The 17,087-nt window shown below is 31.6% G+C and overlaps 1 protein-coding gene across 4 annotated transcripts in view; it reads right to left on the bottom strand.

Annotated features, from left to right (window-relative positions):
• The window catches only part of LOC109852652 (glycogen synthase kinase-3 beta-like), a 19,664-nt gene extending 3,531 nt beyond the window's left edge, over positions 1-16,133 (bottom strand). Inside the window, exons 1-7 of one of the 4 annotated variants that reach the window (XM_020424004.1) lie at positions 7,275-7,905; positions 6,296-6,466; positions 3,923-4,113; positions 3,703-3,786; positions 2,664-2,774; positions 2,186-2,423; positions 1,738-1,931 (exon numbers count right to left, since the gene is read on the bottom strand). In XM_020424004.1, the coding sequence (XP_020279593.1) occupies positions 1,738-1,931; positions 2,186-2,423; positions 2,664-2,774; positions 3,703-3,786; positions 3,923-4,113; positions 6,296-6,374 (897 nt within the window). In that variant the 5' untranslated portion in view covers positions 6,375-6,466; positions 7,275-7,905. Of the gene's footprint in view, positions 1-1,737; positions 1,932-2,185; positions 2,424-2,663; positions 2,775-3,702; positions 3,787-3,922; positions 4,114-6,295; positions 6,467-7,274; positions 7,906-15,132 lie in introns of those variants that run through there. The other 3 variants (XM_020424006.1, XM_020424005.1, XM_020424003.1) reach the window with 3 other exon arrangements.
• Between the last annotated feature and the right edge of the window lie 954 nt (positions 16,134-17,087).

The following is a 17,087-nucleotide window of genomic DNA, read 5'->3' as shown; positions in this document are numbered from 1 at the left end:
AAAATTCTTGAAAAGAGACAATGTGTGTATATAATAATGTAACGTTATAGAGAAAAAACTTTAGGTTGTATTTACTTTTTATTCTTATTATGACCCATCATTTATTCAAATATGTGCTGTATCAGCTCAACATATTCACACAAATATGATGTAAGAACATGTATATGTATCTAATTGTAAGATGAATAATACAGATTCCAAGCACTTTTTCCTTTTGCGTGATAGAACATGAAAGGCAACAGTTATGTTACTCATTCTTTCAAATGTGAAAAAAACGCAAATCTCAAATATCTTCAGAACATTAGAGTAAGTGAATGAAAAAACCTCAATTATTTTCAGTCGTCAAACAAATGTAAAAAATATAAGTTACATATAAGAGTTATTAGTAAGTACGTCAATAGCTTTATTTTGAAATAAATTAAGCAATATGAGGAATGACTTGAAGAAAATAATAGATTACAAATAAGAATGATGATAAGTAACGAAGTGATCACTTTCTTTTTCTCTCCTTTTTGTCTTTTTTTAAATTAACATCTAAGTAGACTGGGAAAAACTTTGCGATAGATTGCCTGAAATGGAAGTTTATATGTTATTTTATTTGGATATGTTAGTACAACTCTAAAAAAGATAGAAGAATATTTGAGATATATTGAAGAACACTTGGTGCACAAATTGAACCACTTACTCTAATCTTCTGGTACTCCGTGGAACACACAGGTGTTTCACTCATTCGTTGAAGCATATACTGCAAACCACGAGTACATATATTGATAAATGATATTACGATCGAGGCATTATTAAGACTCTTCGACACTTCCATAGCTGTTTCTTTGATTTTAACGTCAGAAGCAAAACAATAATTACTGAAATTTATTAATATGTAAAGATAAAAGAGTATTTCCACACTAATTCACTTTTAATCAATAAGACACTTTTGTAAAAATATCAGATGATTTTTCTTTTGTTTAAAAACAAAAACTGAATGAAAAGTTTGCAGCATGTCGCGCGCTATTTTATTTGGTTTTGATTTTCAATTTTACTGATATGATTTTGTTGTTAAACCAAAAGAAAACCATTCGGTATAGTTTATTAATTAAAAGTGAGTTTATGTAGAAATATTCTTTCAGTTTTACATACATTTCAATAATTATTTTATCATTTCTGACGTCAGAATCTAAACTGGCTGTGAAAAGTATAGAGGTCTTAAGCCATCGATCAAACTTTAGATATAAAAAAATACTTTCTTCCAAAAAAGTATATGCTGTATATGTTCTCATATAAATGTTACCTCAAATTTATGGTCTGATATGTTCTGATGTTTTGTTAATAGAAGTAAAAAAACATTTTTGTTTTATTATCCAGAGTAACACAAATGTATTTTCAAAACCACATTGTATTTGTAAAAAAATGTTCTTCATATTTGAAAATAAAATGGAATTCAAGAGATAAAACTCTTTAATAACATATTAATAACATATTAATGATAAAATTATCTTAATAACATATTAATTATAAAATTGTTACTTGTGCATAAAATAAGACGATCTCAACATACACATTAATGTGTATGTACGTAGTACATATATGTATTTATATATGTAGATACACAAATATTTACATGTATATTTATATACACACATAAAATATAAATATAAATAAATATATATATAAAAAATATTTGTAACAGTATTTGTAATAATATTGGGGAATTATTTATGAATAAAATAAAAACTCTACCTTTTGCCATGGATGCGATTTAATTTGTGGAAATTTGAATTCAGTATAGTTGGGGTTCATCTCACGTATCTGATCACGCGTAGGCGTACCGAGGACTTTAATAATTTCTACCAACTGATCGACGCCACTGTCTCCAGGAAATATTGGCTGACCTAACAACAACTCTGCTAGCACACAACCTGCGCTCCAAACATCTGCCAAGAAAATAATAAGAAAATATCTCATTAGTCATTATATGTTAGAATTATAATAATATAATAAAGAAAATCTAAAAAAAAGAAATTTGAGAATAGATTTTCTCTTATAAGATGTGAGAGATTTCAAAAGTTACCTTCTGAAAATTGAATAATTTCAATGAATAAAAATATTCAAAGAAAAACAGCGCGCATAAACAAGAAAAAAAAACTTCATCTTCACAAACAAAATTACGCTACACTTTTCAGCTCACCAATTTTTGTGGTGTAATCAATAGCACCAAAGATAAGCTCAGGTGCACGATAATAGCGACTACAGATGTAAGACACATTTGGCTCTCCCTTAACCAAATGTTTGGCAGAGCCAAAGTCACATAGTTTCAAGACGCCGGTATCAGGATCTAGGAGAAGATTCTGTGGTTTGATGTCTCTGTGACAGATACCTAGCGAGTGGATGTATGCTAGTGAACGGAACAGTTGATACATGTACAGCTGCAAAATACAAAACAAAACGATTATACTATGAACACGTTATTTTCTCATTAGTTCTCTGTTCTAAGTATATGCGTTGTATCGTACAAACATAAACGTATGTAATATAAATAGTGTAACACATAACATATGTAATATAAAAACTTTAACTGAATACAATTAAAGATTGCATTCAATTTATAAATTCTATTCTGAATAACTCTTTTTATGAATCTCACAAATGTTTTAAATTTAATTTACCTTGATAAAACTGATTGGTATCGTCTGCTTGCTTTTGCTATAATGTCGAGCAACTTTATACACAGTTTCAGGTATGTACTCCAGGACTAGATTGAGATAAACTTCGTCCTTCTAAAAAAGAAAAAAAACAAAGAAAGAAAATTCGATTATAATAATGTTCAGGACGCAAAAAAATCTACAAATATATGTCATTTTGAAGACACACTATTCCAAAACGATACAATTAACGATACATTCAATATACTACCGTAAGAGAAGAAATATACATAATAGCGTTATAACATTCTAAATTTGTCAGAGTTTCTATATGCTTAATGTTATTATTATTTTTTTTAGACACTCATTTCAATGTTTGTATATACACACACACGTACGCACGCACGTACGTACACTCATTCACTCATTCAAACTCTCTCTCTTTCTCTCTTTTGTTATTAACACACGCCTTTAAAAATGTTATGTACTAACTAGCAAAGCAACACGATCTATAGATTTCAGAGAGAGGTCACGAGTGAAATTTTTATTTCATTAGAAATTGTGATAATTTCAAAAGAAGAAAAATACGAAACTGAACAAAAAAAAAAATGTTTATTTTGTTTATGTGAAAGCGAAAAGTTGTATCTACAATCTCCTTTTGTCATTATAAGGTCATTTGCACAAACTACTGTTGGGTACGTTTTCAACTTACGTCAACGTGAAAAACTGGATTAGTTGCGGATAAGATGTTCTATAAAATAACATACCAATGTGGCATGCATTAAACGACGATCTTTCGTTCTAATTATAGGCTCACATTATTATGTAACAAACTGATAATGATAAAATTGATAATCACGCGCTGCTCAACAGAATGCTGCTCTACACATATTTTGATTGAAAACGTTGCCTACTTAATAATTTATGTCGTTCCCTCACAAAGATTTTTTACGAGAAAAAAAATGTGACGAGGTTTGCAAAAGAAAGTTTGCAGAAGAAACAGATAGAGAAAGTTCAATTTTCGTTTAGAAATTAATGAATGCCCAAAGATAAGATTAGTTACCTTATCACCACTGGAGTAAAAGAAATATTTCAGTTTCACAATGTTGCAGTGCTCGAGACGTCGCATGATTTGTAATTCTCTGTTCTGAAAATCATCACGATGAAGCTTGTTGTAGCAACTGTTTTTCACACACATTTATGTTTATTTGTAATAAAATAAAATTAACAAAATAAAAAAATATAGTAGGTTTTTTAACTTGTATTACTTCTTTTTTTATTACTTTAAATCTTTTATCTTGAAGAACTTTCTTGATAGCGACCATTTCGCCCGAATCGCAAAGTTTGGCCTGATATACCACGCCGAAGCTGCCATTGCCAATGACTTTGGTGTCGGTATATGTAACTTCTAAAGGACGATCCGATCCGGCACCGGGTGTCGCTACCACGGTCGTCACCTTGCTGCCATCCTTACCTGCAAAACAAAATGTCACATCATCCGTCAGAATAAATCGGAAAAGAGTCATTATCTTATGATATGAAAAAGCGGAAAACTTTTCAAGCGTTTGTTAAAAGCAGAGAAAATTGTTTGCAAGTCACGCGCGTCACCTTTTCAAGAGTCGATTTGCGAGAATTCTCTTACCTTGAAAAAATACATATTAATTATTCGTTGTCGAAAATATTTTTACGTTTCACAGAAAGGTTTATTAAAGATCTACGATATTTTATTGACGACGCGATGAAACGGAAATCTTACTAATTCTAAGAAATGAATTTTCCATATGTGCAATGAATCACCTTAGAATCAAGGTGAGAATTCTGGTTTACGTAAATACCGTACAAGTGAACATGTACATCGCCATTCTCTTATTTTTTTCTCACTACTCATTGATCAAGAAGTGTGAACAAGTCATCAATGGCATACATTCTTTACAATCTGTCCGTATCTGCTCTAAAAATGTTTCTTCAAACATTACCGGTATATTCATGAAGAAAAAATTTCAAATAAGATCGACCATTTAAACACACAATGCTTTTTCATTTTAAAATGACATTTGACAAATTTTATTCTTATTTTAGATTTATTTTGCGCGACCAGTTTTACGAGATATTTTAAATGGCGCGAGAGAGCGTCAAAGAAATTTATAAATTTTATCAGAATATTGTCAAGATCTTTTTAAATCATTTTTAAAAGAAAAGCAATTGTTATATTATTTATGAGAAAAATGGGTCAAGCCTCGATGATCGAGACTAGATAATCGTCTAGCCGACTAGCGAACTAATAAACTAGCTAACTAATTTCAGTATGTGACAAAAAGTTTAACGAAGCGGTGCAGCAGCTGCATCGTGCGCTCTGCAACTCTTTTATCGCGTTATGCGCGCATCGAAGGAGATTTTGACCTTTCACGTGTGTGTGTGTTGCATGTGTGGGTATGGTAACCCCTTCCTATGAAGTAAAAAAAAACCACAGAGAAAACACGTATTGGATTTCACGGTAGTTCTCGCGGCTTAAGAGAATATTCCCCTCACGATGAGCAGTCTATCAAGTGAACTTCTCTCTTTTTATACGTTAGAGGTAATCACGTTCAGTTAAACGAAATAGATTGAATAATGTAAAAATAAAAAAAGGGAAACCAAAAAAGACTTAAATCATGTCAGAGAAAAAGAAAAAAAAAAGAAAACAATATTTGAAAGTGATGTCTCTTGCGATTAGACTTCTTATGTCCGTAAATGTTTATTTGTTCGTTTGACTTTTAAAGTTGCGTGTAGATCAGCGCAATATTGTTGGCAACAGCCGGAAACAATTCGTATCATTGTTGCCACGCCAACAAAAAAAATGAGATAACGTGTTGTCAACACGTGTTATCAATGTTGCGTCCGGTCTTGACGTAGTTTTAAACTAGTATTTAGTAGTGTTGTGACAAAAATAATTTTTTTGAAATAACAGATCGCGATAATAACAGATGTTCGTTTCTTTCTACGATTTTGTCTTTGGATTTCTTTCTCGATTTGATAATTCTCTGGAGATGATTATAGAAGAGAATATTATAGACAAAAAAAAAAAAAAAAAAAAAAACTATGCCAAGTACATATACAAGCAGGAGTAAATACCGACACTACCGAGAGGAAGTGTAAATGTCAGATGATTATGCGTTCCCGTTACACAAAGACGACAGGTGACGTTGAACGATATTATTAAATACGTCATTGACGTGAACGTCAGTCGACGCTCGAGAAATTATATTGGCAAGAATTCGTCCTGAACACTAGATGACGTTTTGTGATACGCCAATGTATAAATGTGTAGTCGTTCTGGCTGATTTTGCTATAAAGTAGTGACATAAAGGTGTCACAGTTCGTTCTATGATGCCCTAATGTGTGTCAGCTCATATATGTACATACTTGGTTACATTCACATTTTATTTAATAATATTAAATTCTTTTATTTTACTAATGTTTTTATATCTTTCATCAACATTTATCTAGTATGAAAGAATACGAGAAGTTTGTAATATATATAAATAAATTACATATATATATATATACATACATACATACATATATATATACATATATAGAGTAACACCTTCCACATGCGTAAAGTTTAAAATTTTCGAATACATGTCATTTAATTCCGACCGCAAGACTGCACTTACGTTTCTTGTTACTTAATCGATGCAGAAATTTGCAGAACTTTTTGTAAGCAGTGTTGGCTTCCTTGCCGCTTAATTCCATGGTACTTTTAGGATACTCTGTTTTCTAACCGGCTGAGCAGAATTTTCGATACTGCCATGGTTGAATCAGCTCCGACCAGTCGAAAGTATTTGCTGGAGCCATGATTTAGGGATCGGTTGATTAGTAAAGTGTTCCAAAAAATATCAGAATACTATATTTCCGACCCGTTTGATATGCCAAAATATCGAGACCAAAATCAGATTATTGTTGCTTTATTCAAGTTTTCATCAAACTCTATAGATTCCTAACAGGAATCAAATAAGGCCGATACGAGCCATATAGATTCCGATCCGGTTTTTCTTAATTATATCAGAAATCACCTTATGCTATTTTTTAATATTTCCACAGATTTTTCATTTTATATATATAATATTTATATAAACTAAGTACTTTTTTACGTCTAAAAAAATCGTATAATAGTTAAATAACAAAAAATTCTTTTATAAATTTTTTCTCTATATTTTGTTGTCATTTAAAAATCAGTTATAGTAAAAATAAATAAATAAATAAATAAATATATATATATGTACGTATGTATACAAATTCCAAAAGAAAAAAAGATTTCTTTTCTCAAATATAATAGTTTAATGCAATAGTATAAAATATAATAGTTTATTCTCCCAATCATATATCTTTGAAAAGTGAATTATAAAAATACACAATATCTTTCTTCGAGACAAGTTCAAACATCACGTTATGTTAAATAGAGATTGTGGCACTCGATAATGTCATAACAATCGAATATCGTGAACAGTTATAGAACAGAAGTTCAATCATTTTTTATACTTTCTTAAAGTGATACATTGTTTTACATAGAATCAATATAATCTTACAGTATAACTATTTTTTCTTTTCATTATTGTTCATAAAGACTATTTATAAAAATCACTGCACACTTACAGTTGAATTAATAACATGTATTACATTTTCTTCATATTTTTATAACACACATATACACACACAAAAGAGAATACTGAGCTACGATTACTTTCTGATAAATACCTTATATACCTTGCACAAATATGTATGCAAATATTTTGATAACTATTAAATTTGTTCATAAAAAAATTACTAATATTTGGCACTCAGTAAAAAAATATACAAAGTTTAAAAAATAGAAATTTTTTAATTTTCTGATGATCACACACACGACTGATAACTACTTTTGTTCAATTACAGAAATCACTTATTCATCAGTTTTAATGAATTTCCTTTTCTTGAAAGCAACTAACAGTTCTTAACAATCGTATGGATTATTTAGTCCTTACCAACACTTATTCTTACAAATACATAGAATATCCTCACGAACAAAAATCGAAAACTGACTATCTCTCGATCTATATTGCACATTCAACGGAAAAATTACTTAATTTTGCTTTGCTTAAACGATAATCTCTTTTATGTTCTAAAATCACACAAACACAAAAATACACACAAATAAGTAAGTTCTAAACAAATTACGATCTACAAGAACTTAACGCAGTAACTATCACATTGATTCGCGATAGACTACTAACGAGTCTCTCTCGCTAGTAATGACTAGCAGCAGTGATGCCTTGTTCTCGGAAAGTGGGAGAACTCCCCGCCACGTGACGCGCGGAACGTTGCTATTGCAAGTAGTAGGTAGATAACAGTGCACGCCACAATTCGTACCACGGCTCTTGTGTGGTAACATTAGTAAGTATTGACGAATATCCACAAACAATACCGAACGCAGTGTTCTCTCATATATACAATTTACGTAATACTGTATCTAATACGAGTGAGGGAATGTCTCAAAAATGAATCCATTATTCATTTGGAAAATATCATTATTCACTAACAAGTCTTAAAAAAGATTTTACGACTAAAATGTTCGTAAAAACAAATGAGAAGAAAAAAATATAGGGTAAACAATAACCGAGTCTCGCATTCTTACGTCAAGTATAAGTGATACAAGTGCGCGCATCGGTATCATTTGTTGACTGAAGCTGGTTAGAGTATTCACTATATTTAGCTGTTATAAGATAACATCATCACACACAGAAACCGTATCTTTAAGAAAGACAGATAAGAAGAAGATGATAATGGAGAGACAGACATATGGCATACAAAACATATTCAAATCTATCTATTGAGATGTAAACGAAAATGTGTTCTGAATATATTATATGTATATATATATATATGTATAGGTTTTTTAATCATTATAAACGCGATAAATCTTATGCTTTTATAGTAAACTTCAACACACGTGTAATTTTATATTCTCTCTCGATACTATAAAATATAAAGTTTTTTAATTAATAACTAAAGTCTATTATCACTTCAATAATCAATAACTCTACTAGTAATTATTAATAATATATAAGAATCAACACTCTTTCTCTGATCTTGTTGTTTACTAAAATACAAAATTATCTTTCTCGTGTGAGATTTTCTCTGAGAAAATTCTGCACATTACATTTCGATAAATAGAAATGACACACAGTTTGTATTCAAATATATAATGTTAAAATTATTCAGAGACTTACAAAATTATATAATTCAAGATAAAAGTCCTAAATGTGTAGCGTAAAACCAAATAAATAAAATGCTATAATTGTAATTGTTAATTAATCTAATTTGAAGTTTTAGATTCTTTTTGTTGATGCCTCTTGTGTGTGTTTCTCTTTAAGAAATCTTGGAAGTCAGCCAGTTTGTCGATTCTAGTAATTCGCATCCATTGATCGATGGTTATATTCTTTCACACACAGATCTAGATTAGTAATAGTATTAACAAACTTTTGAGTGCAAGTGTTCTAAAAACTTTCGCTTCGTCCATTATACTTTCCTAACGATCGAATCTTTTTTTTAACAAAAATAATAAACAGACGTTTTTGATCTCATCAATTATCGATTGACCTTAACATGTTACAATATTATACAATTATAAATATAGTATAATAATCTATCTAACGGAAAATGTGTGACTTTTGGTTTAACAATAAATATACTAATTGATGAAAAAAACATACATAAATTAGACAAATTTTTAATTTAAAAAATATAAATTTTTTTTACCTTATTTTCTCTATTTTATTTTTCACAGTGTTTTACTTTTTATTGACTAGAAGATACACAATGTATAAGATATGATGCTAATTATAAAACTATTTCCAGGAAAACTATAGGCAGGATGTGTGGTCTCCTGACTTGGTGAGGTATTAAATTGTACGCAAATAAATCACGATGTGATACCTCTTTTATGTACATAATATATACTAGTAGACTATTATTATCACAGATCGCGTTAGATTAGAAGAAAGATGTAGCATTCTTTTTGCGTGTATCTGCTATTCATTAAAAAAATAACCGTGAGTACAATTTTTTTAACATTAAAATATATGCTTTAATAAATAAAATTATATATAGAACACATTATATTGACACACTAACTCATCCATTGCAAGTAAAAAATAAGATTAATTCATTAGTTAAATTAATACTATAATTCTTCTCTCATAATCTTTTAGTGAAAACTTATAAAAATCTCTTTTTGTAACTAATTATTAATTATATAAAACTTTAAATAGAAATCAAATTTTAAAATGATAAGACGATAGGCGAGAACACTGTATTACCAACATATTAAAAACAACTAACCAATAATATCTAAAAGATATCTACAAGAAAATTTTTTATGATAATAATATCTAACTAATCGAATTCTTTATATATAATAAGAATTCTATATATATATGCTTACTTACAAATATATACATATACATAAACAAGTGCCAATCTTAAAAATATACAAGATATAAATAATATAACAAGAAATGCAAATATCACATCTTGTCAATATCAAAATATCAGATTTAATTCAGTAAATATTTCAGTATAATTGAATTAAAATTTTACTTAGAATTTTTACTAAATTATTTGTTTCTTTTTTCTAATAGAGAAGACAGTAGATCACTTTTTTTGTCTTTGTGTAATTCTGAAAGTATTGCACTTACAGATTAAAAATTGTAACATGATACTTACATAGTAAATATTATCAATTAATATAAATGTTTATAATAAAAATATCCAAACATAAATATCCAAATATTATATTAAAAAAGATTTAGAAAGCTTCAACGCGATTTATTGATAATAATAAACAATATATAAAACAATAAGATGTAACAATTGACAACCTTGGAATTCTTTAGCTAAGAGCTTGACAACTTTAGTAACTTAACAGACAAGTGTTTGAAAAAGAAAAGTTAGTAGTTTAATATTTTAATTGTTTGTATTGTAGTATAAATATATACGTTTCTTTGTTTATTATATCTATAAAACAAAATATAGCGAAGCAAATTACAGAAGATTAAAATAATAATTAGACTATCTTTCTTCTTCCTTTAAGAATCGTTATTTTCTTATTGGTAATCGATTAAACAATTGTTTCTTTTCGTTTCTTTTTGTTATGGCTATTTGGAGTTGGACACTGAAAAAAAACCTATTTTAAAGAAAAAATGTTATTCAAGAAAATTACTTATTGATTTGTATTTGATATTTATTTATTTTGTTTGTTTTAATAATGTATTTACTTATATTCAAATATTTTTTTAAGTATTTTTATTACATGCTTAGAACAATATAATTTTTAACCAACTATTTTAACATAGTTCAGGTTATATTTTATATTTCAAGTTTTATAAAATATTTATTAGAGTGCGGGTTTTAGAAAAAAACTTAAATTTTTAGTTTAAAAAAACAATATAAATATGAGCAATTGATAGGGGTATCCGAAACGACATGTAGATAACGATAGTGATATTATTGTTGTTTCATTTTTCAGAAGAACAAATGTCAAACGCTAGCTCATTATCGCACGTATAGTATTTGTGTGACACACAAGAGAATTTTTTTTACTTTTATACAGTCCGGAACAGATCACATCAAAATTTGCATTAAATCTCAAAAACCTAAATTGCTGACGTGCTATTACACATTGCCGGCAAACGGTTAAATCAATTTTATAAATATAAGAGTACAGACATGTATATTCTTAGTGTGTTTACAAATATTTCTCTTTAAAAGAAGGAGTGAAAATCACATAATGAAAAGTCATCATTACAAACTGAAGTTCGTTAACGAGCGTCAAAAGCTCCACTTAGAATATATGGTGCGCTCGAATTTAACATAGCGACCTTGAATAATCAATAACCAAGCAGATGAGAGTGTCTTTGAAAGCAGCCGGAATTATCAAGCTTGATCGCTTTTAAGTTTATTTTAAACCGAGTTTGATTTGAAACAAAATTTCGGACATTTAATATAAACTTTATATATGTATATTTAAATCATTTAAATACTTTGTAACACATATATATATTAATAAAGTATTAACAATTTGTTATCTGATTGCAGAACGTAAGTTTTTTGTGCATGATTTAAAAATATGCAGACAATAGGAGTTAATAAAATACTAGGAGTTAATAAAATAAATCAATATTATACATATATATATATATATACACACACACATATATATATACATGTATTCGCACTATATTTTTTATAACTGTCTAATTACTCTAATTGTTAAAATAAATCTTAAAATATAAAAAAATTGATTTCTAAAACATTCTCTTTTTTAAAATAATTTACTGCATATTTGCTTAATGGAGCAAAGCAGCAGAAATTGCTACTTTCAATATTAACTGATATAGTTCGATCATTCGGATAAGAATCGAAGTTACAAAAGAAATTGAAACAAACATGTATAAATATATAAAAATGTTTTAATTCTTAGACCATTATCATGCTACGGAATGAAACTGATTCGGGTCAAAATGGCCCGCCGTTATACCGTTGCGAGGATAATCGATCCTCCGCACAATCGAAGAGGTCGTCTCCGCGTTTCGCTTGGCAACCGCGTCAATACGCAATTACTTGGTCAGCCATCACTCGCGATTATTTATAAATTAGATCAATCGATATTTGAGATCGCAAATGTTTTCTTTTTGTCCAAGAAAACAAGCACAATTTGTCACTAAAGAGAGCACGCGTGTAAGAAATAAAAATGTTTAAACTTTTACACTAGAAATTCGTTGAGAAAGTAACGCGTACGAGACGTGTTATTTCTTTCGTGAATAGTTTACATTGTAAAAACATAATGACCTAGATCTCCGACATATGAATCGGTAACGTGATCAAATCTTTTTACAGTGAAACGATTGCGAGGGCGTTTGGAACCCTTCAACCTTCAAAGATCGATAAAAAGTTCGATCAATCATAATATACATGTGTGTATGTGCGCGCGCGCGCGCGTGTAACACTCTGATAACAAAATATGTCGAAAACAGACCAATTTGTCGCTAAAAAAAAAGCAGCATTGTGCAATCTTGCCGGTATAGTTTTTATAATTAATTAAAGATACTGTTTCCAATATCGCTATTTACGGTATTTGTTATATTATTTCGTAGAAACAAATAATAAAAAAACAAAAAAACATTTTTAATTTTCATACACTTTGCGCGCTATTGCTTACACAATTAATAATTGTTGTTAACGACATATTATTTCGAAACATCTGATATAATGTTAGAACGCTTACTTATACGCGATCACGAACGGATCACATAATCGCACCGGAAGGACGTCGTGCGCAGGTCGTGCTACCGCCAAAGATGACAGAGTGATTGCATTACCTACTTATATCACTATTTTTATTGACAGAAACGTTCTCAATGCTGAACGCTTCGATCTAGAATAATTTACTTTAATATTATTATTTGCAATTTGTCGTTTGCGGACATGTTTGTTTTACTTTTATCGAAGTTTGTTACTTTTATGCGCAAATATTATATGTGCATGTCACACATCGTAAGAAATATTTAAGATAATTATCGTTTTTCTCACAATATATGATTATTTGCTGTGATTCTCACATGTACAGCGTATCAGTATGATAATCACATTATCATTTAAATATTTATTAACTATTTTTTGTCCACCAAGTAAACATGGTTAAGTAGATAATTGACGTTAATTAAAGTTCGTACTTTAACAAATAAGTGATAAAAAATACGTACGGAGTGCAAAAGTATAAAAAGATCAAAGTGAACAATAAGTCAAGCTGGCAAATGTGAGTAAAAAAATAAAATCAAAGGATGAAAATGTCCTGGCGTTTCCGTGGTTAATTATTTGTGTATTTTTTTATTTTTTTATTTACAGATCAATAAATCGCTGCCCTCTTTTTGTTTTTTACACTTTTACATTTACAATTCTAAGAACTTTACTTATATTTGCATTTTTACATACGAAATGTCATTTTTATATAATTTAAATATATTTTCATATTTTATAAATTTTAAATGTACGACTCTAATATTTTTTTAAAGTTTAACATTAACTGAACAATAATAACAATAATATAACTATTAAACATATAATAATTATAATAATATTATTTACATGTAAAAACATTTTTAAGGAATCATTTTGAAGCTATTGTTTATTTCTGTCGAGTAAAGATCTTGTGATTGCATTAGCACGCATTAATATCTTTTTTTTATTGCATATAGCGCACTATAGCGTTATATTGCAAATAGTGTAATATATGGATTGACGTGCATTAGGATGAATGTAACTCAAGCGTGTGCCAAAAATATAGTGCATCTATAGTAAAAATTTTACATATAGCATTTAGCGTCACAGAAAAAGAGAGAGCGAGCGAGCAAGCAAGAGAGAGAGAGAGAGAGAGGAGAAAAGGAAGATATCTCAGTGCAGTTGTCGTCATTAAATTGCGTTGGCGCGAAAAACAAGTGATGAAAATAATCGCCACAAAAATAATTACATCTGTAACTTAATAGTACGAAGGTCGTCATAAATGCTTTTACCGTTTACTAGATTTTGGTTTTACTGAATATATATTTTCACTTTGCATGGCAAAATTTATATCAGAAAACATCTCAATTCACTTTTGTATAAAAAATTGGTTTAGTATATTTGCACACAAAATCAAAATTATGCAATGAATAATCATTTTAAGTGTTCTAAAGAAAAATATTTTGGATGTCACAAGAGACTTGAGAAACAATACTTGCGCAACACATCAAATATTACGAAATTATTAAAGATACTGTTTCCAATTTGTGATATGTTATATTACTTCGTAGGACAAATAATAAAAAAGCAAAAAAAAACAAAAAAAAAACAAAAAAAATAGGGTTTTTTAATTTTTTCACACACGCGCTATTGCTTACAATAATACAAAATAATACAAAAAGACAGAACTTACTTCACAGTTTTGCAGTTTTTCTAAAACTTAATCTCTTTCTTTGTTAATACAGTTTAGAAACCAGATACATAATTTAAAGATACTACACAAACACGTATACTATGTCGGCTCCACCCTTATCCTTATAAAGATTCAAATTTATTTTCAATAGAAATTTTGTATTGATTGTTGTCAAAACAGAAAAAATTACGCAACGTAAAAGTGTAAAATCGATCATTACACAAGTGACTTAATAAAAAAATTCTTTTTCCCTTCTATTTCGCTTCTTTTTCCTGAGAGCATCTGAGTACTTGACGCAGACGCGTTACTCTACATTTGGTAGATGGAGCAGGAGTGAGAGAAAGAGAGAGAGGGAAAGAGGTAGAGAGGAGAAAGAGAGAGAGAGAGAAAAAGAGAGACAGAGGAAGAGAGAGAGAGAGGAAGGGGGAGAAAGACAGAGCATACACAAGAAAGGAGAGATAAAGAGAGAAAAGCCTATAGCGAACAAGAGGTTATGGTACTTACTACTGATCTTCATGCCACCAAGGGGTGGGTTTGCGGGTGGTTTGTTACCCTCGGCGAAGGAGGTGGTTCTCGGTCGTCCGCTCATTCTGAAGCTGTCTCGACCGCCTCCACCTCCGCCTCCACACCTTCACCACCTCCACTCCACCACTCAAGAAAGACTAGAACTCTCTTCCGCCTTTTTCTTTTTCTTCTTCTGCGTTCGATAGGTTAGAATTAGGATTAGGTAGGCCGGTACTTCCGGCAGCTCTTCTTCCTTCTTCGCCTCGTCCTGAAGTTAGCCTCGGTATTAGTCGTCGTCGTCGTCGGCGTCGTTTTCGTTATCAACACCACCTCGTACATCAATGACAGACACGACTATCACATTGCACGCGAGTGCGCGCTCACGCGCACTTTTCTTTTTCACTTTCTTCACTACTACTCGTGATTTCTATTTCGCGTTATGCCACACAACACACGTTCTACAGATAAAAAGAGCAAGCGAGAAAAGTGAAGAGGGACAAGAGTGGAGAAGAGAGAAGGGGAGGGGGTGGTGGAAAAAGGTCGTAAAAAGTAAAACCGCGAGCACTGTTCAGAAGCGAATTTCTCCTCTTTTATTTGACAAGGTACGTAAAGGAGTACGACGAATATTTTTGGTCGATTTGCACTCTATTGGTCACACCAACTTTTTCTCACACTCTTCGATAGTCGTTAACGCGACACCACCCTCTTTTTCGATACACTGACGCGCACTCTCTCGGCAATGATGATTTACCTTTTTCCTCGCGCTGCTGTCACGGCGATGCGGCGGCCGCGAGCGAGTTTCAAGCGATGTTCTATCAGCCAATAAAGCTGCAGCAGAGGAGAGGAAGGGATTCTGCAGCAGAGTGACCGAGTAAACGTGCTAGTAAGCGACCAAGGGTACGTGCCAACGTTGGCAGCAACTGACCGATGTTTTTCAGACAGTTTGTACAATACGGCTATCTATATATGCACTTCCTAGCAGTACCGTGGCTCGGGTTTCTTCGTCGTCGTCGTTGCCGTTGTCGTCGTCGTCGTCGTCGCCGTCGCCGTCGTCATCGTTGGCCGACACAACGTATTACGATCGCGGCGCGCCACCATGCGGTGCTCTGTTAACGATACATGGCGTCGCGCAGCTCCGTGGATTCTTACTTCCACGACTACGTCGCTCCCACTCTCTCTCTCTCTCCCTCCCTCTCGCAGCTATCTTCGTTTTCTTGATGTCTTCTCACACTTCGTTTCTTTTTCCTCCTTACTGTCTTTCTACATGTCTTTCTCGCTATCGAGTGTTATTCCTATACTTCAATTCTAGAGTTATGTCTTCGTCATAAGACTTCCGTGCCTAGTGCATTTCTTATGTATGTGTGTTGTGTGTGTGTGTGTGTGTGTCTCTCTCTCTTTCTCTCTATATGTGTATGTATGTGTGCCGGGCAATATGAATTAAAAAAAAGAGTGAATACTGCGTTCTTTTTCTCAACAAGAGGTTTGCCGTCGCCGTCGCCACCGTTCTTGTAGTTGTTGTGTTCAACGCCCGTGTTCAACCGTTTTTTCCCTCTCTCTCTTTCTCTCTCTCTCTCGCGCTTTCTACCTCACTGTCGTTTGTCGCGAACAGATCGAGCAGCTCTCACGGCAGCCTCTTCGATATCGCGACGACACGACGGACTCGGAAAAGTGACGCGGACGCACGAATCACACGGCGATGACAGTAGGGAACGATATTCGGCGATCAGCGACGACTTCTCTGTTTCATCGTCGTCAAGCAGTAGCACGGCAACACCACACCGACCATTGGATTTTTCGATACCTCCTTCTCAGACATTGACCTGTTCAGGCGAGATCGGGTCACTCGAGTAGCAGCGGACATTGCCGAGCATGACGTCAGTGACACCCCGCTTTGCCCCTTCCGAAACCATCTATCGAGTACACGATGGCGCCACTGCGTAGTTTTCAACCCCATC

Source organism: Pseudomyrmex gracilis, unplaced genomic scaffold (genome assembly GCF_002006095.1).
Source record: "Pseudomyrmex gracilis isolate BER0280 unplaced genomic scaffold, ASM200609v1 scaffold_32, whole genome shotgun sequence".
Classification (NCBI taxonomy): Eukaryota; Metazoa; Arthropoda; class Insecta; order Hymenoptera; family Formicidae; genus Pseudomyrmex; species Pseudomyrmex gracilis.
Note: the sequence above shows the minus strand (reverse complement) of the source record. Positions and strands in the feature narration are given on the sequence as shown.